The sequence below is a fragment of the Arachis ipaensis genome, chromosome B7 (genome assembly GCF_059453495.1).
Source record: "Arachis ipaensis isolate K30076 ecotype BB chromosome B7, ASM5945349v1, whole genome shotgun sequence".
Classification (NCBI taxonomy): domain Eukaryota; kingdom Viridiplantae; phylum Streptophyta; class Magnoliopsida; order Fabales; family Fabaceae; genus Arachis; species Arachis ipaensis.
Genome location: NC_142442.1, coordinates 141555732 through 141583233, shown reverse-complemented (window position 1 = coordinate 141583233; position 27502 = coordinate 141555732). Strand labels below are relative to the sequence as shown.

The following is a 27502-nucleotide window of genomic DNA, read 5'->3' as shown; positions in this document are numbered from 1 at the left end:
ACTTAAGTATTTATGAGAATATTTAGATAATTATTTAAATATTATATGCAAAAATTAAAGTTAAATTTGACTTTAGACTTTATTTTAAAATGTTTTCTTTTCACACAAAAATTTTCAAAGAAATCAGTTAACTTAAACTTACCAAATTATAAAGATAAAAAACTATTTTTTTAATCATTCTAACAAAAATTACACTAAATTTTTTTTAAAAATATATATCTAATATTTAGTTATTTTATCATATTTTTAATTTTTTTAAATTATTTAATTTTATAATTTAATTTTTAACACACTGACATTGTAGAATATTTTATATAGTCATACAATTACATTTATTTGTTTGGATGATTATTCACGCAGTCAATGTGAAATATAATTATTTATACGAATATAACGTTATATAATAAAATGCACATATAAAACTATTGAGTATTTACCCATTTTGGTCCCCAGAGAATTTTGAACCAGACACTTTAGCCTCTAACTAAAATTAATTACTCGATTGGTCCCTAACAATTAACTCTGCCAGTCACTTAAGTTCTTTGCTCCGTCAACTCTAACGGATGACAAAATGGTCCATGACCCCTTCTATTCGGAAACGGTACCATTCTCCCCCAATTTCCATCATATATCGCATAACCCTAATATTTAGACTCTCCTTCTTCACCTTCACAATCTTCTTCTCCATTTTCCCTTTCTCCTCTTCATCTTCAAGATCAAGCTATGGCATGTCACACCTACCTCAACATGTCATGGACCACACACTTCTCAAATATCTATGACTGGTATACCCACCTCCTCTGCACTTCACCCACCAAAAGCATTTACCTCCACGTTCTCGATAACAGCATCACCTCCAACCCTGATAGCGTCCACCACATCCTAAAGACCAAATTCCACAACTACTCAAAGGACATGCCTTTCTCCACTCTCCAGCAAGCAATATAGATTGTTGGACATCAAGACATTATGAAAAAATTATCCTTCGACATTATATGCAAATTCTTATTTGAAATGAACCCCGAGTGCTTCATTCCTTCTCTCTCGGAGTCCAAGCTGATGAGAGGAGGTGAGATAGAAAGGAGAGAAGAAGCTAAAGGAAGCAATCGGGGTGGTGGACAATGTGGCCATGGAGATGATAGGGCAAATAAGGAGGGAAATAGTGACAATGACGACGGGTCTTAACAAATTGGATTTGCTGTCTAGATTCATGAGATCTATCGAAGATGACAAGTACTTGAGAGATATGGTCATTAGTTTTCATAGTATGAATTGGTTGAGAACAAGTTGAGAATTTTTCTTCTTGTGAACATTGAAGGTGCAGAGTATGCATTATGTAGCTTGAAGTTCCAATGTTAGACTATTAAGGTTATGCGAGATATAATAAAAATTGGGGAAAAACAGTGTCGTTTTCGAACAGAGGGATCAGAGACTATTTTGTCCCTGTTAGAATTGTTAGGGACTATTTTATCTTTCATTAGAGTTGACGGAACAAAAAACCCAAATAGCTGACGGAATTAATTATTAGGAACTAATCAGATAATTAATTTTAATTAAAAATTAAAGTGTCTAATTTAAAATTTTTTAGAAACCAAAATAGATAAATACTCAAAATTATTTTACATTTTTAAAATTAAATATTTATTTTTATTAGTTAGAAATAATAATGAAATATATACCGGGGAAAGTTCACATGTATCTTCCACTGAGTTCTATTATTTTGGAGTACCATGACGATGACGGAAGGACCTTATTTGATTCGAAAAAGTACAGCTACCAAAAATCATGAATGATGTATTTTACATCGAGTGTCTGTCGCAAGAATTTAATATTCCAACACAAAGTATGAATTTCATTGAGTTGAGGTTATGGTCTTTGTCAATTTCGCATCCTAATTAGGAAAATGTCAAATCATAAACCTTGTTTCTTGGAAGCATCCTCGCACAAATGCCTATCCTGGTGCTTGTGTGTTTGTTTCATTTTAAGGCTTAAGTGTCTCTATCTTCTAGATTTAATTTATGGTGAAAACTCAGGTACAGTCGACTTCACGTGAAGTTGATACTTCAGAGCCGTTAAATGATTTCACTGATTTGACTAAATTTTCATTTAACGGCTGAGCTTTTACCTTAATTTATACTTCCACAAATAAGATATACATACATAGGGCACTAACTAACGAATATCAATATTTCAATAACCATTTAACTTTTGTGTAAAATGACTCCGAGACTCTCCATTATTTTTCAAATATTACAATTAGACTTGTTGATCATAATCATTTCTAGGTAATGCAGAAATAGACACATCAATAAATAAATATCATAGTTGAAGTATAACAATAAAACTTTCACTACGTGGAGAAAAGAGCAACAGCATGTTGCTCGGCCAACCATATGATTTTATAATTTTACAGTCAAACATGTAGAAATATGATTTCGGTGGCCATATAAAAATGAATGATCTCCTTTCTGTCATCTTTTTCTTTAATATTAAAAAGGAAAAGTATGAGGAGTCAATGGAATATCTGTACAATACGTACAATGGAAGTTTAGGGAATATTAGAGATATAATTATTAGTGTTACCTTTTTCCATCAGCGTAAGCCTCTGGGATGAGTGGTATTATGACAATGTATTAGAGTTCGATCTTTAGTGAACTTCAAAATCAGCTTAAGTTTTTGGGATGAATAGTAATTTTATGACATGAGATGTTTATTATCCCTAATACTCAGATGGTTATTCTAAATATTAAAACGGTAATGTTAATTTTGTAACTCATAGCCATGTTCATTTTGTAACTCATATAGCCTATTGTATTCTACAGGACTCTATTAAAAAACTTTGAAATGTGTGTGTCCATTATATAAACCTTTTATCAGTTTTTTTTTTAAAGATATTTAAGAGTAAACCACAAAAATTATTTTCAAAAATTTAACGTTAACATAATTATTCTTGAAAAATCAAAGCGACAACAGTTCCTTAAAGAATATTTAAACGCATACAAAAATAACTCAATATTAGATATGTAGTATTACTAAAAAATTTTAAAAATTAAATTTTGATTTTGTTTTTTAAAAAGTATGATTAAAAAAATTTGACATTTTTATCTTTAAAATTTGATAACTTTACGCTAAAAAGTCTTTTGTATTTTTTAAATGGTTGAAATTAAAAGAAAATGAAAAGAGAGGATTAAAGGATGAATTTTGTTTTGATTTTTTGCATGCATAATCTAAATAATTAACCAGATTTTTCTACAAACTTGTGACATGAAAAAAGAAAGATTTCTTTTATTATTTTTGTCACATTTAAAAATTTTATAAAAATATTTTTGTCATTTTTATCTTTTGAAGTCCTTGGATATTTGAAGGTTATAATGTCCAAAGCAAAAGTTCAGATCTATCAGAAGAAGTATGTTAAGGGATTCAAATTCCGGACAGTTATTTAAGCAGATGAGTAAACCGACTACTCGACTAACTCTAGTTGGTCCTGTCCCCTTAATGCTACGAAGTGAAGCAGGCATAGAGACCAACCGTAAGGTCTCTATCCTGTGATCTTTCATCAACCCCCGCTCGGTATCGGTAGTCTCAGTCTTTCCCTGCCTGCCCTGGTATGAGTTGAGAGTCTCTAAGGGAGTCTTATTCTACTCTAGGCTCACTCCACCCCCTGTGTTGTCTTATTTCAGGAGTTTAGTCTTCCAAGTAAAGGTTACGAAGTAAATGGTTTGATGGACTGACTTTCTCGCCTTTCCCCAGTAACCTCTGTCTCACTTATTGCTTTCCCAGTAGCGCTGGTGACAACATGAAAGAAAGAGAAGTGGGACGGACTAAAGCAATCATATATATAAAGTAATACTAAACAGAGTGATCCCGCTACTGTGAAAAAATATACTAGACGTGCTCAATTAGGTGAAATTTTTGAATTAGATCGTGCCACTTTGAAATCAGATGGTGTTTTTAGCTCACACCAATATTACTCACACAAGTGCTACATTATCAAACTTTTTAGTACAAGAAAATTAGTAGAATCACAAAGGCCTTTTGTTTTTGTCATGAAAAATATGGGCCTGTTGGGTCATAATTTTGGGCTAACTTTATTGGACTGGACTTGAGTATCTTTTCGTGTGTTTGCAGTTGCAGGACATTAAACGACAATAAAAACTTTTGTCGTTTCACAAATGCGGTAAAACGACAACAAAAACAAAGAGGAAGCCGTTGTTCGCAAAATGCGATTACCGGTGCGGTGTTAGTCATTTGGTTGAGCTCAGCTCAAAAACCCTCGAAAAACCCTCGGGAATGGGTCGTGTTCCGACGAAGCAGCAGAAGAATAACAGATCGAAGGATGGCGGCGATGGAACTCAAGAAAAGCAGAAACCGAGTCTGAAGGGGGCAGAGAGGTCGGCGTACTTCGCTCGGAGAGAGGCGGCGAAGGTTCTCAGAGTGGTTCTGCAGGGCGACGCCAACCGCCGTGCACTGGCCTCCATCAAATCCCTCATCTACAAACCCTCCGTCAGGAACAAGAAGGCCACTTTCGCCCTCATTTGTCAGACTCTCAAACGTAACCGTTTCTCACATTTGCTTCACATTCTTCACACTCTTTCTCTCTTTCTTCAACTTTATTTGTTGTCTTCTCAGATCTTCCCATTATTAAAGATGTATTGGAAGCTTCTTCTATACTCAACACCAAGTGGAAGGTATACAAGTTAATAACCACTTTCAAGTTTCAATCACTTTTTTTTTTTTAAATAAAAAGAAACTTTAGATTTCAGCTACCGTTGATTTTGCAGAGACAACAAGAATTGGTTTACATCATTGTGTATGATATTCTTTTCGGCCAGGTTAGGGGTTTCTACTTTCTGAGTTCTCTTTGCCATTTTATTTCACAGTTTACTATTCATTCATGGTTTGATTTATATGAGGTAATTATGTGAGTAGATTTCAGTGAACATGTATTTGTAGGCAGTTGCAGTGGCTGGTGATGCAGAGAAGTATCTCATGCGACATAAGAACGCACTACAATCCACTTTGAAACAGCTTTTGTTACGGAGAAATGTGAAGAACGTTGAACAGTTGATTGCTCTGAATCAGCTTCCTGGTTTGTTGTCATATCTACAAAATGCACTCTTTTCAAATATGGTCTAATTTTCTATGGGTGCATAGTTTACTCAGGAGATTCCTTGTTCTTATGCAGATGTTTCCCTGCCTCGTTATGTTCGCGTCAATACGCTCAAGCTGGATGTCGATTCTGCCTTACTTGAGCTTAAGGAAAAGTACTCGGTAATTTCGTCAAAATCTTTTTCATAGATGAATTCATAAAATGTTAGTAGCTATACTTCATTTGTTTGAATGTATGCTCACTTAACTTTGATGTGTCAAAATAGGTTGAAAAAGATGATTTACTGCCTGACTTGCTGATACTCCCACCGGGCACTGATTTGCATGATCATCCCCTTGTCAACAATGGAAGTATCTTTATGCAAGTAGGAATTTACCCTTCCTCCCTCCCTCATTCCTTTTCTAATAAAAACATATAGTGAATAAATTCCATGGGATAAACATGGCAGTGTTTGGTATCCATTATTATTGGTAGCCCTTTAACTAACATTGGGACAAACCTATGTTAAGGGTAAGGCGAGTTCCATGGTAGCACCGGCCCTCAACCCTGAACCAGGATGGGAGGTGAGTTTCTGCATTACATACAATGATTTAAAGAAGTTTAACTTGTGATACAAATTTTAATCCACTGGTAGGTGCTCTCCACTCTATGCCCTCTCTAATCGTCTAGGCTCTAACAAAGGTTGAAGAAAGTGAAATAGGTATATTTTAATCAATGTTGACAGAAGTTTATATGGGTCAAGTCCTTTTAAGATAAGTAGCATCCCGTTGGAAATTTAGGATATCATATAAAATATCATTTTTGTTACCTAGTCAAAAAATTTTTACTAGTTAGTTTATGGTAAAACATCATCGAAGTCATATAGGGAACCCCACTCCAACCTAGTTTTTAGGAAAGACAAATGTGAATTGCATATTCGACGTTTAGGTAATACTTCTTACAATCCTATCTAATCTTGCCCTTTAAATGTATTTCAAGGTTATTGATGCATGTGCTGCTCCAGGAAACAAAACTGTCCACCTAGCCGCCCTTATGAAGAGGAAGGGTAGGATTATAGCATGTGAACTGAATAAACAAAGGATTAAGCGTTTGAAAGAGACTATCAAACTATCCGGGGCTTCTAGTATCCTTTAATGTTTCTAAAATCTGAGGCTTTTAATCTGGTAACCGGCATGGCCCTTATGATGTCATAATTGTTGACACTAATTTTACTTAATCACTTGTGCTAACTAGTCATGTGCATTGCTTTTTCCGCATTTATATCATGGTGCCTTCATGGTAGTGAGAGAATATAATTATACAAATGAATTGTCAGTGTTGCAATCGCTCAAACTTAACCCAAGTTCAGACATACATGTTCTCAATGAGGATTTCTTGAACATAGATCCCAAGGCACCTTCATATTCTAAGGTGGGGTTTTTTCCTGATCTCTAGTTTTGGGTTCTTATATTTCATTTGGCGTATAGTGGAATGACCTAACTAGTTTGACCGGTTGCTGTATTCATCTATTCATTTTCATCTGCGGACTTTAGTTATTATCATATTTATCTTTGCAGGTGAAGGCTATTCTTTTGGATCCTTCCTGTTCTGGTTCTGGTACTGCTGCTTCAAGATTAGACCATCTGCTCCCATCTAAAGCAGCAGGTTACATTTAGTTCTACCTTCTATATTTAAATTGTATCTACAGAGCTATCAACTTCTGCACATAATAATATACCTCTGAATGAGGTCAAATTCTCCAATTAGCATGCTATATTAGATTTCTAGATCATGAATAAGCTGTGCAATGGCTTGTTTGTAGCACTCCAGAACTCAGGTTTCAACTTGCTACAATTCAAGGAGAGCATTCTCTTTATAATTGTCAACTTTTGATTGCAATAGGTCAGGATACCGATATGGAAAGATTGAACAAGCTTGCAGCTTTCCAGAGAAAGGCTCTGCAGCATGCTTTAAGCTGTGAGTTAGAATCCTTCCTTGATTTCTGCCGTAGATATTAATATAGATTTTAACACCATCTTGCATGTTCCCAGTTCCAGCAGTTGAAAAAATTGTGTATAGCACATGTTCAATCAACCAAATTGAGAATGAAGATGTCATCAAATCTGTTCTTCCCATTGCCGAATCACATGGATTTGAACTTGTGAATCCCTTCGCTGAATGGCACTGTCGTGGCCTACCTGTGTTTAAAGGCTGTAAGCACACCACCCTTATGCTGTTGTTAAATGTCAACCTACTCTTGAGGTTTTAACTATCAACTCTGCTTGTTCTTCCGTACCACAAACAGCTGAAAACTTGGTTCGGACAGATCCTGCCGCAGACGGCGAGGGCTTCTTCATTGCTCTGTTTGCCAAGAAGAAAAATGTGCAAAAGAAGAAGAAACACTTCTTTCCCCGCATTCATACTGATCCTTTCAGAACCTGGTTGTATTACCGGCTCAACGGCCCTTGATCCCGTTGGTGGTTACAATTCAAGAGTTGGACAATACAGTGAAGACACAAAATGTGACATTCTTTAAGTCGATGCCAATCTCCCTAAAACAAAACATGCTGTACATACAAAATTTTGGCGATTCTGATTTCTGAGATGTTTTAGAATTGGAAACAAAACATATTTCAATGAAACTCGGTTGTTACACTTATTTCATTGCGCTGCGGTTTTAAAAATAAGCTTTCTTTTAAAACTTTGGCTCTTTAGTAGTTAATATTTTTAGAATAAAGTTACAAATTCAAACATTAATCTTTAAAAAAATATATTAATAAAGTTCTCAGAATAAAAAATACAAACATTATTTTTAAATTAATCTCAATTTAATTTAAATTAATTTATTCACATTAAAAAATTTTATTAGTACTTTGTTTTTAAAAATTAATTTATTCAAAATATAAATTTTTTTATGTACTCTTATTTTTTAGAAAACGATCTTTTTTAGTAAATTTAAAAATTTAAAAATATATTTAAATTTTTATTAAATCTAATAGACCATGTAGGATCGAAATATTCAAATTTAAAAAAAAAAATTAAAATTTAAATGTATTTTATACCTATTTGTTTTTTTTTTTTTTAAATTATCCATGTTGATGAGTACGTTCAGCATCACAGTTGATTTTGTCGTTTAGCTTATTTTATTTTATGTTTATATTCACATTCTTATCTTATTCCCTGTTCCTAATCAACTTCTAAACCGATTATTAATATCGCAAAAAGCTGGTACATTACCAAGATCGGTAAATAACAGAAGGATGTAAGAAACAAGATGGACAATCATATGCATTAACAAACATCATATAAAATGATCACATCAAATGATCATATTTCCAGTCATCACAACCAAGAGGCATACACAGAACCTAAAAAGAAAGGGGGGAAAAAAAAGCACAAAACACAAAGATGATGACGATGAGGAAGAAGGAAACCCTAGATAGTTATTTAAAATGGCCGTGAAAACCGCAGACTCAAGCAATCTTAACCTCAATAGTCTTAGGCTTCTTAGGCTCAGGAGGAGGAAGCTTCTGAACGGTGACGGTGAGAACTCCGTCTTGACACACAGCAGAAATAGCATCAGTGTTTGCATTCTCCGGTAACACAAACTTGCGCATGAATTTTCCAACCCTCCTCTCCATCCTCAAATACTTAGCACCTTCTTTCTCTTCGTCCCTCTTCCTCTCGCCGCTGATGATCAGAACGTTGTCGTCCTCCACCTGAACCTTAATGTCACCGGACTTCAGTCCCGGCATGTCGATCACGAACACGTACGACTGAGGATACTCCTTCACGTCGGCCGGAGTAGCCGCCATCGCCTTCGCGTCACGCACGTAGGTCCTTGTGGGAGCGTTGATGTTCTTGGCGTCGGCATTGTCGTCGCTCATATCCATCATGTGGTGAATGGTGCTCAGCAATGGAGAATCGAGTCCCATCAACCTGAAATCCATGGCGAATTTTGTTGTTTCTTTGAAGATTTTGTTTGTTTCTATGCAGTGAGAAGAACGTGACAGGTTTGGATATATTTATATAAGGTGAGAGAAGAAGAAAATAGGAGGTTCTGGAGACGAAAAGAAGTTCTGGGAGGTTCGTTTCGTAACTTCCCCCATGCTTCTAGTAGGATCCAGAACACAGCACTTCCTCTATGGACTCATGTGTCATGACTCATCCAAAATCCATAATTCCAATTAGATATTTATTTTTGGGTCATTTGACAATATCATATTTCTGGGATCCGATTTTTTCTATTTTAAAAGCCCATCTCCTACCTATCTGGCTGTCTCACCTATTACATAGTGGATCAAGATAATTAAAATTAACTAATTGCAAACAATTATTCATTTTGAAGGGTTTTTTTTTATTGTTTATTTATTGAATAATTGAGGTGAATAGCGAGTATGTTGTGGTGTCAAATATTTTGTATAGACATTTTAATAAATTTTAATAAAAAATTTCTCTTTCATATAACCATGAACCATCTCATGAAATGGGGCGGAACCTAGATTTGTATTGGACTTCTTTGCTTGAGAATAGAGTGGGCTATATATCCGCTCAGAGAAAGTACAGGGAGTCAATGAAATATTTGTACAATTTGTACAATAGAGATTTAAGGATATCCAATTTAGTATTAGAGATATAATTATTAGTGTTACCTTTTTCTATCGGTTGAAACTTTTGAGATGAGTGATATTGTATCAGAACTCTATATCCAAAAGATTAAGAGTATCCGATTGGTTATTTTGGATAGTATGGGTGATGTTCATTTTTTAACTCAATAGTCCATTGTACACATTGTACAAATATTTCATTGACTCTCTAGCAAGACTCATCCGCTTATTTAAAAAACAATTTCTACTTTTTTTTAGATATGATGTAATTTTATATAAAATTAAAAAGATATTAATTAAGATACTTGTTAACAATATATATAGTAACTTTTGAAAATTTAAATTCATTTCTTACATTTTTAATGTATTAAAAAATATAAAAGAATTGCTATGGAATTTTTTGTTTCATAACTTTTTTACGGTGAACGTTATGTCGACAAGACCAAAATTAAAAAAGGCAAAAATTACAAACAACATCATTTTTAAAAATATATACGAAACAAATATAATATACCATTAATTTGACAAAAATATTTTATGCACATTAAAAATCAATTATTAAATTAGTTATTATATATTTATATATATATATATATACACATTAATTTATATTTTTAATTAAATAATTAGTTATAGATTTAAATCTACTATAATAAAAAACAAATCTACAATAAAAAAAAGTAACGAAACTTATTTATAATACTATAATAATTTTTTTAAAATACTAAATACGTATTTTTTTTTTTTTGGTAAACTAAATACGTATTTTAATAAGCAATAATAACTTATGATAACTTATATTTTTTTTATCTATGATAACTTATATTTAGTATATAACATGTTGATTTATGTGAGGAAGCATTTACACCAATTATTGTTGCCACCAGAGAAACATAATAACATATATGTGAGAGTGCGTAAACAAATTATCCATAACATACGCATATATGAGACATGCACGTAGAGTATATACGCTCGAAGAAGAAATAAGAATAAGAAGAGATCAAGAAGAACAAACTGCAAGAATAATAGGACATAAATATCACGATTGAACACAAAAAAGATGTGAATAAACATCCTCATTATCGGAGGAAGCAACATGAATAGGCCTAGAGCCGAATGGTCTTGGGCTTCTTGGACTCGGGTGGCGGGTTAACTATTGTTAGAAAAAAAAGATAAATAAATTTTTTATTTTTTAATTTCTAAAATACAAAATATTTTGATGTCTCATATTTTTAAAAGTAAAAGACGCTTTTGTATTTTTAATTAGTCGAGAATTTATTTGTTTTCAAGATAAAAAATCGAAGATTTCTTTTGCGTCCTTATTGCCTCCTCTTCGTCGGTTTCTGCCTCTGATCAATAGATCTCAGTTTCAGATAGAGATACTTCAGGGAATAACATTTATTTTGGGTTTTTGGTTTATGATTTTTGGTTTATGGCTTTCAATTCTTGGTTTATTATGATGTTGTTCTATTTTTTAGTTTATAATGATGGGTTTATTATGAGTTTCTATAAGTCAAACTCTAGCTGCCTGATGCTTTTACTTTTTGGTTCTTTGCCCTTCGAAGTTTAACTCTGTCTATTCAAGCACGTTGTTGTGTTCTACTCTGTTCTATTCTACTTCTGTTAATTTCTTGCTGGTATTTATTTTTGAATTAATTTTCATGACTTCTTTCCACCCAAAGAATGTAGGAATCCTTGATATTTCTAGATAAAGTTCAATTTTTAACGGTTTTGATTTGTGGGGTGTTGCGTGATTTTGATGCAGAAAGTTTTGGAGACTCACGATGGGGCCAGCAAAGGAAAATACACTATTAGTCTTGGACAAGATTGCTTGAAATTTTGTACTGAGGTTGAAGATGTTATCTCTATGAGGTCATTTACCAATTTTTCATTGTCATATCCTATATATCAATCCTATTTATCATTAGTTTGAATTTCTTTAATAGTTTGGTTAGAGGATAATATGTTGTAATGAGATTCTAAAGAGGAAATAAATTTTATTTATTAGGAATTTCTTTTATATAAATAATACATAATTAAGAGAATTTTATTAAAAGAAATCAATCACAAATTTAACATGTTTAGGGTGATAATATTTGATATACATAAACATAGATGAGTGAAAATTAAGTATTTGTGCATCAAAAAGGGATGTTGCTTATTTCAGTTTTGATAGTTGACCAATGCTACTTTGTGAACCTGTATGATGGAGCTGCTGACTTAGCTTATAGTGATTTTATTTATTTTATTTTCTAATATTATTCTTTTTACTTTTTTTTGGGTTATTAAACTGCAGCTTGACAGCTGTATCCTCGCTTCTTCAAAAGTATAAGATTGATCCAAAACAAATTGGACGCATGGAAGTTGGTAGTGAAATTGTCATTGATAAAAGCAAATCCATTAAGAACCTTCCTTATGTAACTCTTTGAGGTATTTTTATCTCATTTTCTGTTTTGATTTTGAGTATCGACAATAAGAAACAAACATCATATTGTTGGGGACTCACTTTAAAAGATTCTAGACCTTTCTGCTTATAATATTTAAATATTAACTTATGTTAAATTTTACAAACATAAAAGCTTGCAGCAACACTACCTATGGCCCTTTTTCTTGCCCTTTTTGTCCCGATTATTGTTTTCTGAAATATAGATGAGCCAAAATTTAAAAGGATAAAAAAGAAGGAAATATATCTGTATGTGCTTATGTAATTCCTACATCTTTTATTAACTCATGTAACAATTACAAGAGTAATAATACTGACATTGAAGGTATTGATTCAACAAATGCATGCTATGCTGGAACAACAGCTTTGTTCAATTGCGTGAATTAGGTGGAGAGCAGTTCATGGGATGGTCGCTATGAACTTGTTATATGTGCAAATAGCGCGGTATGAACTTGAAACTATTTCATGGAAATCCAAGTACTTGTCACTTGTGACTAGTATTTTGTAAAAATCAATAACTAGGTTTAATTACTCAGTCGGTTCCTATAGTTTTATCAAATTTTCAATTAGGTTCTTATACTTTTTTTTTTTAATTGGGTCTCTATGCCATATCAGATTTTGTAACTAAATCCCTATCGTGACAAAAAATGTTGAAATTAACAGAATATTCAGTCAAGTATTAATTTATTTTGTTTAACAGAATATTCCGTTAATTCTAATATTTTTGTCACGGTAGGGACTTAATTATAAAATCTGATATGATATGGGGACTCAATCAAAAAGAAAAAAAATATAGAGACCTAATTGAAAATTCAGTAAAATTATAGGAATTGACAGAGTAATTAAACCCAATAATTATTTTAACATATATCAAATGATACTAACTTGAAGAAAAACATTGTTGTGAAAGAACTTAAAATTATAGAAATTCCTAGCTAATGCAAGTTAGATGTTGTATTTCTGATCTTGTAATTTTCTAGAATCACCATTTTAGGTTTGAGTTGGTTATGAAATTTTTGTGCACAACCTCAACTTATAATTCAATTCTATAATTTGCATGTTTATAAATGAATTTCACCATCTTTTGCTCATTGATGGTACAAATTAACTTCACAGGACAACGTTTTAGAAAGGTAGTATATAACCAAATTTTTTATTTAAAAGTCTTCACAGTTCAATGATAATTTAAATTGTTAACTTTACAGGACATCATATTCATAGTTTTAAATAATTGTTAACTTTTTTGCCGTGGATATTAATACTCATTTGTATATTTCTTTTTGTGTAGAATCTGCTAGTGACAATCAAATTGGCAATCATATACTATGTTTGATTAAATTGGTTTCATTTTTTCATCAATCCTTTGATTTTAGTGTAAATTTTATGACACATTTTGTGAGAATGACATAATAGAAGATTGTTTTAAAATAGATGTATTTAATTAACTTGTTTGATATTATGAATGTTTGAATCTATTCTAACTTCTTTTTTAATATTGGGTCACTAATTTGTGGGTTTTAAATTTCTGCAATTTTTTTTTTTAATTTTGACTTACCAAATTGTGGGAGTTTTAAACTGTTACAAAGTTGAAAAAAAACGTCGCTAATTGCAGGGGTCAATAACCGCCGCAATATCTCAGATAACAGCGGTTTTTTGAACCGACATAACTTTTTGCGAGAGTCAAAAACCGCTGCAAATTTGAAAAAAACCGCCGCAAATTAGCACTTTTTTGTAGTGTTTACTCCACTTGTTAATGCAATTAACTTCATATTTGCAAAATTGTCCCAAAAAAAAATTCATATCCGCAAAGAACCATTTCTATTTTTTTTTTTTTTGGTTTTGGGCTAGGCCCGAAAATCCTACTCGAACCCCCAACCCCAACCCGCCCGAACTCAAACCCCAAACTAATCATATCTCTCTCGATGTGTTGAACTTGAATCCCAGCGCCGAGAAAAAGCTCCATGGCTTCCATGAGATGCCCCTAGTTAACTTCACTTTCGGTGGTAGATCAGTGCACCACCTCTATCCCAATTGATTTGTATTTGCTAATTTTGCTATGGTATGTACTAATCGGTTCCCTTTTGTTGGAATCCAGGTGAATCCACAATTATTGAAGCTTTCTTGTAGCTCAAAAATATCTTACAAAATCGGATTAATCTCTTAGAGGCTACTCTTTGATTTATTGACCGACACCAAAGGTAAGCAATCAGACTCAATTAGTATTATATCTAGCTATAAATTTTTTGCTAAAATTAAGGTATTCCTTGTTGCTAACGCTTCTGCTACAATATTGGATACAGATTTGATTTTATCTGTAGATCCAATAAGAAATCTTCCAAAGTTGTTCCACGTATCTACTATCGTTTCTCCCTCGTCAGAAACTTTCTAAAAAGCTAAATCAACATTCATTTTTAGCCAATTTTTTGGTGGAAGTCTCTAGGTAACTAGCTTCCCTTTAAGTCTTTTATTTTCTGTTTGCTTCTGGATTGGTTGATCAATTGTTTTTCTATGTTGGTTTTCTAATGTTATGGCCTTAATAACATCCTTATTATTGAAAATGGCATGATTCATGGATTTCCAAATCTCCCATATTAGAAAAGCCATTTTCTGTATCCTTTCGTTTTTGTCAACTCATCATTCTTCCTTAATTCTCCAATTTTTTTTTGCAATAATTATTCTCCAAAACTTGCAATGTGTTTCTGAGAGGGACAATATTGGCATTGACTACTAAATCAAGTTGTCCTCGTCTATGGACATAATAATAATATATGTTCGATGGTCTTAGGTTCCTTGAAACAAATTTGACACATAGGAGAATTGACCATTTTTCTTTTAAACAACCTTTCATTTATTGATAATATATTCTATGCTACTCTCCAAATAAAACTTTTAATCCTTTAGATAGTTTGGACATTCCATATCTCTTTCCATAACTCTTCCAAATTCATACTTGATGAAGCTTCTTCCGATTTGCTACCCTAACTTTCCATTTTAGCTATGTGGTATCCAGTTCTGACACTATAGCATCCATCCTTCCTATATGGTTAGATAAGTCTATTTTCTTTTTTCAAAATGCTTGTAGGACTCTTAAGAATTTAAGACTTTGACTATATCATTAAATACCCCTTCAATCTTACCTCATATCCCACCTTTCTCCATCCTTCAACAACTCACTAAAATAATTCAACTCAGTTCCTCCTTGTGTTTGAATTTTTACCTCATCAACCACCCAATAATCATCCCAAATGTTAATCCTTGACCCATCACCCACACTCCATCTACCATGTCTTCAAATGAAGTCCCTTTCTTTGTATTATACTCTTCCAAGATGCATTACTATAGCATTTAGCCTTCCAAAATTCTCCTTTAAAAAAATAGACGATCTTCAAAATATTTACTCATATCGAATCAGAATTTTCTATTATTCTCCAAGCTTGTTTTGTCAAAAGAGTTAAATTTTGATCTTGAAGATCTTAAAGCTTAGACCTTTATTTCTTTTGTTTACATAAACTTTGTCCCAAAATTTTTAGGATATACCTCTTTCTTGTTCAGAATTTGTCCATCAAAATCTTACAGTTCCAACATTTTATTAAAGAACCATTTCTTAACCTGTTAGATTAAAAAATAATGCGAGTACAATATGCAAAACCTTGGCAGATGTGACACTCCCTTGCTTCGTTGTTATTGTTATTAGGAATAAGTATTGTTTTGATCCCTGACGTTGAGGGTCCGAATAGAAATCGTCCCCTTTGTAATTTTGGATTTAAAATCATCCTTAACGTTTTTTTTCATATTAAAATCGTCCTTTTAATTTTTTTGGACAAAAATATCCTCACCACTACCAACACAATTACCTCCTCCTCCACCACCACCACCAACACCAACACTACCACCACCAGCACCACCACCATCAACACTAACACCACCACCACCACCACCACCAACAACAACACCACCAAACAACACCAAACCAAGAAGCAGAAACAGAAAACAGGAAATAGAAAGCAAGAAAGCAGAGGCGGAGGCGGAGGCGGCGAGGTGGAGGTGGCGGCAGTGGCTCGCGTCTCCTCTCTCCCTCGCGATCCCCAACGGCAGACGGCACCACCACGACGACGGCGGCTGCAAGCTTCGCCGCCGCCGCCGTCTCCTTCCCCCTCCTCCTCCCCCTTTCCCCTTCCCCCCACACGTCCTTTCCCCTTCCCCCTTCGCCGCCACTATCCCCCTCCCCCCTTCCCCCTTCCCTTTTCCCTTCTCCCCTGCCCCTCCCGTGTTTTCTTTTTTTTTTTAATTTTATAATGTTTTTATTAATAAGGGTAATTTAGTAATAAAGTAAAAAATTTTATTAAAAATGACGATTTTAATACGAAAAAAAACATTAAGGATGATTTTAAATCCAAAATTACAATAGAGACGGTTTCGATTCGGACCCTCAATGTCAGGGACCAAAATAATACTTATCCCTTGTTATTATTATAGTAGCTATTTAATCTTTCCTAGATAATAGTTACAAATTATAAAAAAAATATGTTTAATTTAATTAAATTATTTAATATAATTCATTTAACATAAAAAATATCAAAATGTATTATTTTTTGTTATTATTTTTATCTATCAACCCAAATTCTTTAATTTAGTCATTTAACATTTTATTTTAGCCTATATTTTTAAATATTAATAAATAATTAATAACAAAAACAATAAATTCTAATAATTTTCTATCATTTCTCTTAACATAATAAATATCATCCTTTCCTAAAAGATTTGTCATGTTTAATTTAATTAAATTATTTAACAAAATCATAATACCCGAAAGACAAGAAAAACTAATTTATCTTATTTAATATTCATTAATATTAACAACAATTAATAAATATTAAATATAATAAATTTTAATTATTTTTTATTATTTTTATTAGTTACCAAACATAAAGTTAATATAATTTCACATTAACATAATAAATATCATCCTTTCCCCTAAAAACATGTGAATAACCACTTTTATTATGGTGTTCATACGAAGTAAAAAGAATTTAGTGCTTGTTTGGGCGCCATTATTTTGTTAAAAAAAGATTTTTTTTTTTAATAAAAAAAGATCTTTTTTTATTTTTTAGCGTGTTTGTCAAATTTCTAGTAGTAAAAATAAAAGTACTAGAAAAAAAAAAATTTTTTGAAAAGTTGTAATTTACATTTTTTTTAAAAGATTTTTTTTCTTTAGAAAAAAGATATTTTTCATGTAATAAATAAACAAAAAAATACTTTTATATTATTATACTTATACCCAAACATAATTGATAGATAAAAAGATCTTTTTACATAAGATATCCAAACATAAAATTACTTTTACTTCTTCCTAAGATCTTTTAAAAAAAGATAACTCAACAAAAGATATTTTCTTAGAACCTAACCCAATCAAGCCCTTAATCCGTACACTCATTTTACTGTGTGGCAGCATTTGCTATAACATATATCATCCTTGTTTATTCACAATTTTTTTCCTTAACGCGGCAACATTAATTAGGTTCATTACAAAGTGTGACCTTAGCTGCTTGATTCTTCAGTTCAAAACTTCAAATTAAATATAAGAGTAACAAGAATCGCTTGCAATTCGTTGCTTGAAATGAAAATCTTTAATTATATTAGGAAAAATCTAAGCGCAACAACTTATTAAATTTTGGCCATGTAACCAACAAAAAACAAAGAATAAATTTATAATAATAAATAAAATTTCACACTATTAAAAATATTATTAATAGTTATAAATCATAAAAGTTGTCATTCCTAACACTCCTCGTCATATTATAAAGAATTTACAACAAAACGGTTACATTCTTTAAAAAACACAACATCCGAGTGGAAGCTAAGATCACACCATATATTAACCAGTCACCATGAAGAAGCTATTGTGGAGGTAATAATAAGGATAAAAATTTAGAGAGTTAAATTTAAGTAAAATTAATAACAAAAAATTATTAAATAAAATTTAATTAAATTATTTAATAATTTTTAACTATTAATTTCAACTTCACTTAACTGCACTTGAATTTTCAACAATAATAAGGTACCACACACAAATGACAAACACATACATGCATGAAATCTTTACTTGTTGATTAGTCAATTAAGCAGACTTGACCTCAATGGTCTTGGCCTTCTTGGGTTCCGGCGGCGGAAGCTTCTGGACGGTGACGGTGAGCACGCCGTCAGTACAAAGAGCAGAAATGGTATCCTTGTTAGCGTTGTCAGGGATGGAGAATTTCCTCAAGAACTTGCCAACCCTTCTCTCCATGCTCAAGTACCTCACCCCTTCATCTTGTTGCTCCCGCTTCTTCCTCTCACCGCTCACCACCAAAACGTTTTCGTTCTCAACCTGCACCTTTATCTCGGACGCCTTGATCCCCGGCATGTCCACCACGAACACGTACCTGTTCGGGTACTCCACCACGTCCGCCGGCGTCGCCGCCATCGCCTTCGCGTCTCTTACGTATGCCCTCGAAGGGTTGTTGTTCTTGTTGCCGCCTCTCTCTCTTTCGGGTTGTTCTTCCGCGAAGTCGAGCATGTCTTCCAAGATTGAGAATATTGGGGTGTCCCAACTCATCTTCCTCAAGTCCATTATTATGGCTTTGCTTGCAATGCAACCCTCAGCTAATCTTATTTTGTCACGTTCGTTTAGTTTTGGATGAAATTAAACGATATTTATAGAAAAATGATGAAGAAAACAAGGTACGTGAGAGTTCTAGGGAGAGTGTGTGAGCTGTGAGGATCGGAAAAGTGGTGTCTAGAATGCTCTGCCCAAGAAGACTCTTGAACCTTCCAGCGTATGCCATATTCTTTTTCAAATTAGGCGCCAGCAATTTTATTAAATTTTGGTCTATGTAACTAGTAAAGAAAATTAAACCTTTAGATAAAATCTCATGATAACTATTTAATGGTAACACATTCCTCTTTTCAAATACTGTTAAATTATTGGTAAAAGTTGAGGCTTAACTTTATCTAAAGTTATAATTAAAAATTTTTAGATAAAAATTTAGTTAAATTAGTTAAATTATTCAACGTCTTTCAGCTATTAAATTCCTGTAAAATTAGCTGCAACTAAATTTTTATCTAAATTAAATATCACTCTCCCAATTTTTTTCTCTCGTACAACTCACACACACTTTAACACGTTCTATTAAAAGATTCTACCTTTTTTTTTCCTTCGCTCTTGCTCTGCTATTTTTTAATTTTTATTTTCAATTAATTATAAAAAAAATGGGCTAGGCCTTACCATGGATTATATTAATTTTTTGATGTATAAAATATTATTTTAATTTTTAATATTTTATTTTAATTTAAAATTTTTTTAAATAAATTTAATATTATTTCATTATTAAATTTGACACAAATAATTAATATATTAAAAATGTAATAACATTTGAATTTGATTTGAATATATAAATAAAATCGATTTTCTAATGATGATCAATATAAATTATTTTTTTAGATTTTAGAATAAAAGGAGAATGAAGAGAGAAAGTATGACAAGAAAATTTTTATTATATTTCTGTAATTGACAAAAATAAAAAGATATAACTTAACTAAAAATGTTATTAATACTCACGTCATTCACTTTTTTAATTATTCATACCAAATTTAAAAATAAGATAACATTGAATTTATTTAAAAAAATTTAGAATAAAAATAAAATATTAAAAATATTAAAAATTAAAATAGTATTTTATTCATTTTTTTTTTACCTTCTTAGGAAGCAATTGCAATAGCCCAAATATTTGGACAAAGAATGGTTCGTTTCATTTAACTAGTGAAATACTAAAGCCAAAACCTGAGGTACTAATGTACACGTCCAAGAGGAGTTTAAAAAGTAAATGGTAGCAGTACCAAAAACCCAAGAGTGAGTAGTGAATTTGGCCCACATACCGGGAATAAAAAAGAAAAGAAAGAAGTAAAGCTTTATTTATTTATTCAGCCTTGGTTTTGGATTTTTTTTTTAAATAAATAAGTTAAATATTTTATTTACCAAAATTTATAATGTGAGAGGTCTTTATCCAGTTATGTAATATTACTTATTTCGTTCATAATGAAAATGAGATATAATGTGAATACATAAATGATTACTTTTTTAGTGGCTAAATTTTTGGTAGCTCTTGATAATTACATGTTGGTTGACCGATAAAAAATTAATATATAGAAGTATTTATTAATGGAGTTAATTGAAATAAAATTGTTAAGTCATTTTTATCTGAAAACAACACAATCCTAATAAAAGAAAATTCAAATGTTATCTATTAAATTCATTGTCCTCAAAACAAATCATTGTATTTTTTAATACTATTAGAATTTTCGAACTTTTTTACTTTTTTTTTTTAACAAAAGAGCTCAACACAAAATAGTAAAGCGAAAAAGATATAAATAAAAATAAATAAAAAGAACATGTAGAGACTATAAACAGACAACCCTCCCTATTATCATCTGCGGCATTGTCATCAACAACAAAAGGGATCCAAACTACTCCACTCTCTAGAACTGGTTAAGGATTTCTGAAACACCTCCTCTGCACTTCCTTCCTTATTATTGAAGATCCGCCCATTCCTCTCTAACCAAACGTTCCAAATAACCGAATATATTCGACGTCTTTTTTACACAAAACGCATATGTTATCACCATGAGTAATAATTCCCAGCCTCTGCAGTCTTTCTTTAGTGTTAACTCTTCCAATCAAAGTAAACCAAATAAATAACTCCACTCGTGGCGGAACCAAACCTTTCCAAATGGTTCTGGTAAAGCTGTAACCGGTTATTTCCTCCGGGAGGGACTCTAACTGTATCACCTGTACAAAAGAGTTAGTTGAAAATATACCTTCTTTGTCGAACTTCCAAACAACTCTGTCTTGCTTATCATGAGCTAGCTTAATTGGCCTTAAGGTTTCATGTAGCCGATCCACTAATTCCAACTCCCATTGGTATAACTTTCTTCTCCACTGAAAATTTCATATCCACTCTAACCCATCCCAAAATCCGCAATCCCCTATAACAGATCCTTTTTGGTTTGAAATAGAGAATAGTCTCGGAAAACTCATCTTTAGCGGACCACTTTGTAGCTAGACATCTTCCCAAAATCGAGTCCGCCTCCCATTACCCACCTCCATAGATAACCCCGCGACCAACTTATCTCTCACATTACTATTCCTGACCTGCAACTGACAGATATCCTTCCAAGGGCCCCTCTAGTAGGTAATGTCTAAGCTGATAGCATCACATTGGGGTTCAAGTCATAGCAAGAGCAAACGACTCTCTTCCATAATGGACACTCTTCTTTGAAAAACCGCCACCACCACTTGAAAAGAAGTGCAGTATTTCTAATCACTGCATCACCCACCCCCAACCCACTCACCTTCTTAGGGGTCTGAACCATCTCCCATTTAACTAGTGCCAAACCATTTTTACCTTCCTCCTTGCTCCATAGGAATCTCCTCTGCAATGATATCAACTTTTCTGCTACTGCTTTCGCCATCTTATACAGACTCAAGTAGTACACCGGCAAGCTATTTAGTACAGATTTAATAAAGACAAGCTTACCCGCTTTGTTGAGCACTTTTGCCTTCTACAAGCTAAGCTTTTTCTCCACCTTGTCAATTATCGGTTTCCAAGTCCTAACCAATATTGGGTTTGCTTCTAAGGAAATGTCAAGATATCTGACTGGAAGACTAGCCTCCTTGCATCCCAATAAGTTATACATGTTGTAAGTCCACTGCTGTTCGCAATTTATTGGAATTAAACTTGACTTATCAAAGTTAATAGATAACCCTGACATCATCTCAAAGCACCTTAGCAATCTGGCATAGTTCCTGATGGTCTCCTCCTCTGGTGGACAGAACAATATAGTGTCATCTGCAAACTGCAAGTGAGATAACTCTATATTATCCTTTCCAATCAGTAGCGGCAAAATACGTTTGTTCCTGACTGCCTCCCCTACCATCCTATGAAGTACTTCAACAACCGGAACAAACAGAAATGGAGATAATGGATCACCTTGTCTCAAGCCTCTCTCCATCTTAAAAGGTTTAGATGGTGAGTCATTAATCAGGATCGACATAGACGCTGTACCCAGACACTCCTTCACCCATTCCCTCCATCTCCAACCAAAGCCCATCTTCTGTAGCACAATATCCACAAAGCTCCACTTAACCCGGTCATAAGCCTTCTGGAAGTCTAACTTAATGATTGCCGCTTTCTTCTTTTTTGTCTTTAACCAGTGTACTATTTCACATGCAATAAGAGCCCCATCATGTATTTTCCGTATCTTCACAAATGCGCTCTGGGTCTCCCCCACTAGACCTGGCATGACTGAACTCATCCTCCTAACCATCACTTTGAAAATTACTTTATACACACAACCTACCATGCTGATCGGTCGAAGATCCTTGATCTCCCTCGCTCCGGTGAACTTAGGTGCAAGGGCCACCCAGGTAATATTGGAATCCGAAGGCAACCTTGACGTTCGAAAGAAATCCAGGACAGCTGTCATGAACTCTGCACCAATCTCGTTCCAGTATTTCTTAATGAAATTCATGTTATACCCGTCACTCCCTGGAGCCTTGGACGATTAACAATCCCATACAACTTCTTTTATCTCTTCCATTGTCGGTATTCTCTCCAGAGCTATTGAGGTTTCTTCATCAATTCGATTTACCAGTCCGTCCCTGAAACCCACAACCGGAGATCTCTCCTGATGGTACAGTGCTTTGTAAAAATTTCTGATAGCAATCTTGATCTGAGCTTGATTTCTTATCAACCTTCCGTTGATTAACAGAGCATCAAGTTTGTTATTCCTCCTTCGTGCCGACGCCAAGTTATGAAAGTACCTAGTGTTCTTATCCATATCCTTTGCATGCCGGGAGCGTGACATCTGCTTCCAGTGTATTTCTTTCCTGACATACCACTGCTTGCAACAGCTTACTAGAGCCTTCCTTCAGCCTCCATTGTACCATCACACTCCATGTCCTACCAAGTCATCTATCTTCCTAATCTCCTCCTCAAAACGTTGTATTTTCATGTCCATGTCACCAAAATTGGCCTTGTGCCATTTTTCCAAAGGCACCGTTAAAGCCTTCAACTTCTCTGTGAACTATACTTCACCAAGATTCTTCCATTCTTCTCTGACCATTCTTAGAAACCCGTCATGTGTAAACCAGGAGTCCAAGCTGCGAAATGGTCGTGGACCGCCTCTGCAGTTGGTATCCTCCACTATAATGGGACAGTGATCCGACAGGCCTCTCGGTCCCCTTTTTAAACGAATCTCCGGGAACTCCTTCATCCATTCTACACTCACTAGAACTCTATCAATGCGACTGCAAGAGCTGCCTATAAACCATGTAAATTTCCGATCATTCAGCGGTAGATCCACTAACTGCATATCTTGTATCCAAGACTTAAAATCTTCCGCAGATCCTGTTAATCTATCCTGACCTTTCCTCTCTTCAAGCTGTGTAACCTCATTAAAATCACCCATGTAGCATATCAGAACTTGACATAGACCAGCTATAAAGCTCAGTTCCTCCCACACAGCAAGTTTTTCAACTCTTGTAATCTGACTTATCATAAAAAAATCTTCAACCATCAATTTGCCACAGCCTAAACTTCTCAACAATACCGCGATATTAAAGGCGCAATCTTCATATTCACAATTGAATCTCCACCTTTAATCGGCGTCGATCGTAAAGCTCCATGACATTGCCAAGTTGCAAATAAAAACACTAAAGTGGCAACCATACTTTAAACTTCTGCTATAGCACAACTCGAATACTCCAATGGGTCTCTAAACTGCCATAACAATAATTTCATGAAATCCTTCTTTCAGCTGTCATAGTGTTCATCCCCAATATTCCCTTCAAAATTTTAATTTAGTTCAAATTTATGTTTCATAAAAAAGTTGTTTATTTTTCTTCTTTTCTGATAATGTTAATCAAAAATAGCAACTTTACCTAGTTAGATTAATGCTTTTATTATTTTTTAAGATATCACAATGATGGTCAGCACAACAAATGCATTTATGTGTCAAAAGAAAATAAATACCACATCCCTAACCATTCTAACCACCACACTGGACATGTTTCATAAAAAAATTATTTATTTTTCTTCTCTTCTAGTAATGTTAATAAAAGGTAGCAACTTTATGCGGTTAAATTAATGCATTTACCATTTTCTAAGACGATCACAATGACGATCAGCATAATAAAATGCATCCAGGTGTCAAAAAGAGATAAATGCCTCGTCTCTAACTATTATAACCACCATATTGGCCATGTTTCATAAAAAAAAAATTGTTTATTTTTTTCTCCTCTAATAATGTTAATTAAAGGTAATAAATTTACCCAATTAGATTAATGCAATTACCATTTTCTAAACAATGACGGTCAACACAAAAAAATACATCTAGATGTCAAAAGGAGATAAATATCATGTCTCTAACCATTCTAGCCACCATATTAGTCATGTTTCATAAAAAAAAAATTGTTTATTTTCCTTTTCTTCTGATATTGTTAATCAAAGGTAGCAACTTTATTCAGTTAGATTAATGCATTTACCACTTTCTAAGACTATCACAATGACGGTCAGCACAACAAAATTTATTCAAGTGTCAAAAGGAGATAAATGCTATGTCTCTAACCATTCTGGCCACTACATTGGTCATGTTTCATAAAATAGACTTGTTTATTTTTCTTCTTCTCTGATAATGTTAATTAAAGGTAGCAACTTTATCCACTTAGATTAATTCATTTACCACTTTCTAAGATTATCACAATGACGGTCAGCAGTTCAGCACAACAAAATCTATTAGGTGTCAAAAAGAGAAAAATGTCACATCTCTAACAATTATAGTTACCACACTGACCATGTTTCATAAAAAAAAATTGTTTATTTTTCTTCTTCTCTGATAATGTTAATTAAAGGTAGTAATTTTACCTAGTTAAATTGATGTATTTACCACTTTTTAAGACTATCACAATGACGGTCAACACAACAAAATACATCCAGGTGTCAAAAGGAGATAAATACGACGTCTCTAACTATTCTAGTTACCACACTGACCATGTTTCATAAAAAAGACTTGTTTATTTTCCTTCTTCTCTGATAATGTTAATCAAAGGTATCAACTTTACCTAGTTAAATTAATGCATTTACCACTTTTTAAAATTATCACAATGACAGTCAGCACAACAAAATATATCAGGTGTCAAAAAGAGATAAATGTCGCGTCTCTAACCATTCTAGTCACCACGCTGGTCATGTTTCATAAAAAAACTTGTTTATTTTTCTTCTCCTCTGATAATGTTAATCTAAGGTAGCAAGTTTACTCAGTTACATTAATACATTTACCACTTTTTAAGACTATCACAATGACGGTTCGCACAACAAAATATATCCAGGTATCAAAAGGAGATAAATGCCATGTCTCTAACCATTCTAGCCACTACACTGGCCATGTTTCATAAAAAAGACTTGTTTATTTTCCTTCTTCTCTGATAATGTTAATCAAAGTTATTATCAACTTTACCCAATTAGATTAATGTATTGACTACTTTCTAAGACTATCACAATGACGATCACCACAACAAAATCTATTAGGTGTCAAAAAGAGATAAATATCACGTCTCTAACCATTCTAGTCACCACACTGGACATGTTTCATAAAAAAAATTTGTTTATTTTTCTTCTTCTATGATAATGTTAATCAAAGGTAGCAATTTTATCTAATTAGATTAATGCATTTACCAATTTCTAAGACTAATTAATACAATGACGGTCAGTATAACAAAATACATCCAAGTGTCAAAAAAAGATAAATGTCACGTCTCTAACCATTCTAGCCACCACACTGGCCATGTTTCATAAAAAAGACTTGTTTATTTTCCTTCTTCTCTGATAATATTAATCAAAGGTATCAACTTTACTCAGTTAGATTAATGTATTTACCATTTTCTAAGACTATCACAATGACGGTCAGCACAACAAAATCTATCAGGTGTCAAAAAGAGATAAATATCACGTCTCTAACCATTCTAGTCACCACACTAGCTATGTTTCATAAAAAAAACTTGTTTATTTTTCTTATCTTCTGATAATGTTAATCAAATGTAGCAAGTTTACCCACTTAGATTAATGTATTTACCACTTTCTAAGACTATCACAATGACGACTAGCATAACAAAATACATCCAGGTGTCAAAAAGAGATAAATGCTACGTCTCTAACCATTCTAGCCACCACACTGGCCATGTTTCATTAAAAAAACTTATTTATTTTTATTTCTCCTCTAGTAATGTTAACAAAAGGTAACAACTTTACTCAATTAGTTTAATGTATTTATCATTTTCTAAAATATCACAATGATGGTCGACGCAAAAAATTGTATTCAGATATCAAAATGAGATAAATAACACGTTTCTAACCATTCTAGCCACCATACTAGCCATATTTCATAAAAAAAAATTTTTTTTTTCCTTTGCTAATGTTAATCAAAAGTAGTAATTTTATTCAATTAAATGAATATATTTACCATTTTCTAAAACTGTCACAATAACAAACAGCACAATAAAATACATTCAGATGTCAAAAAGAAATAATGCCACGTTTCTAGTTATTTTAGCCACCGCATTGGCTTAGTCATCACATACTGCACCTACATAAATATATTTAGAATTGTTTATATTAATAAATAAAATATTTATTTTATTTTAAAGAGGGGCTGTTATTTTTATTTTACATATGTATATTTAACATTTTTCATTTTTAGTATTGGATGTTATTAATGAAAATAGAAAAAAAAGATTGTTTTTTATATCATAAAAAAAATAAATAAATAATAATAGAGATATTATTACTTGAATATTGAATATGCTGCTTAACTTACAAGGTGCAGAATAATACGGACAAGGCATAGTTTTGTAACCTTCGCCTTTTGTTGTTTAGTGATTTAAGTCGACGGTTGTGTTGGAAGATGTTTTCCTTCTCGTATGATATGGATAAGGAAGAGATTTTCGCTTCTATTTTTTACCGCATCATAAGATTTTATCCATTAATAAACAAGAGACACAATTTAGCACACCAGCACAGTATATTATAATTTGAAAACAGTGAGTTCAAATCCAGGAAATTAAGCAACCTCAACTAATACAATTTTGATAGAATTACATCAAACAAAGAACGATGTGCCTCAGCCTCCAAGTTGTTGTTTGTTTTGGATGATGGGCCCACCAGGCCAGGTGAATTAAGTGTTATAGATCATGATTATAACAGTAAAGTAATAGAAAAATTTTAAGTATACCTGAAATATCAGTATTCTAGTTATTTTAATGGTTGATTT

General features: G+C 32.9%; 3 protein-coding genes and 1 non-coding gene across 6 annotated transcripts; 2 read left to right on the top strand and 2 right to left on the bottom strand.

The window, feature by feature from the left end:
- Positions 1–4166: 4166 nt before the first annotated feature.
- On the top strand, positions 4167–7748 carry LOC107606292 (S-adenosyl-L-methionine-dependent methyltransferases superfamily protein). 3 transcript variants are annotated; one of them, XM_088493654.1, is made up of 13 exons: positions 4167–4552; positions 4630–4688; positions 4782–4832; positions 4954–5089; positions 5186–5271; positions 5376–5474; positions 5620–5673; positions 6089–6233; positions 6459–6520; positions 6667–6754; positions 6992–7066; positions 7141–7302; positions 7395–7748. In XM_088493654.1, exons 1-13 carry the CDS (start codon positions 4291–4293, stop codon positions 7556–7558), a joined length of 1443 nt encoding a protein of 480 aa, XP_088349780.1. In that variant the 5' UTR covers positions 4167–4290; the 3' UTR covers positions 7559–7748. The 3 variants fall into 3 exon arrangements, with proteins under 3 accessions (XP_088349780.1, XP_088349779.1, XP_088349781.1); XM_088493653.1 differs by having other exon boundaries at positions 4764–4832; XM_088493655.1 differs by lacking the exon at positions 5620–5673 and having other exon boundaries at positions 4764–4832.
- Positions 7749–8345: 597 nt separating this feature from the next.
- LOC107606291 (17.9 kDa class II heat shock protein) lies at positions 8346–9199 on the bottom strand. Its single transcript, XM_016308333.3, has one exon. The coding sequence runs from the start codon at positions 9037–9039 to the stop codon at positions 8563–8565; it is 477 nt and encodes a 158-aa protein (XP_016163819.1). The 5' UTR covers positions 9040–9199; the 3' UTR covers positions 8346–8562.
- Positions 9200–10960: 1761 nt separating this feature from the next.
- Positions 10961–14729, top strand: LOC107606288 (uncharacterized). The gene is made up of 5 exons (XR_002350601.2): positions 10961–11571; positions 11996–12129; positions 12468–12586; positions 14238–14340; positions 14443–14729. It is a non-coding gene; the product is annotated as an uncharacterized LOC107606288 (transcript).
- A 3269-nt stretch (positions 14730–17998) lies between these two features.
- LOC107606290 (17.6 kDa class II heat shock protein-like) lies at positions 17999–18966 on the bottom strand. Its single transcript, XM_021106585.2, has one exon. The coding sequence runs from the start codon at positions 18750–18752 to the stop codon at positions 18261–18263; it is 492 nt and encodes a 163-aa protein (XP_020962244.1). The 5' UTR covers positions 18753–18966; the 3' UTR covers positions 17999–18260.
- Positions 18967–27502: the final 8536 nt, after the last annotated feature.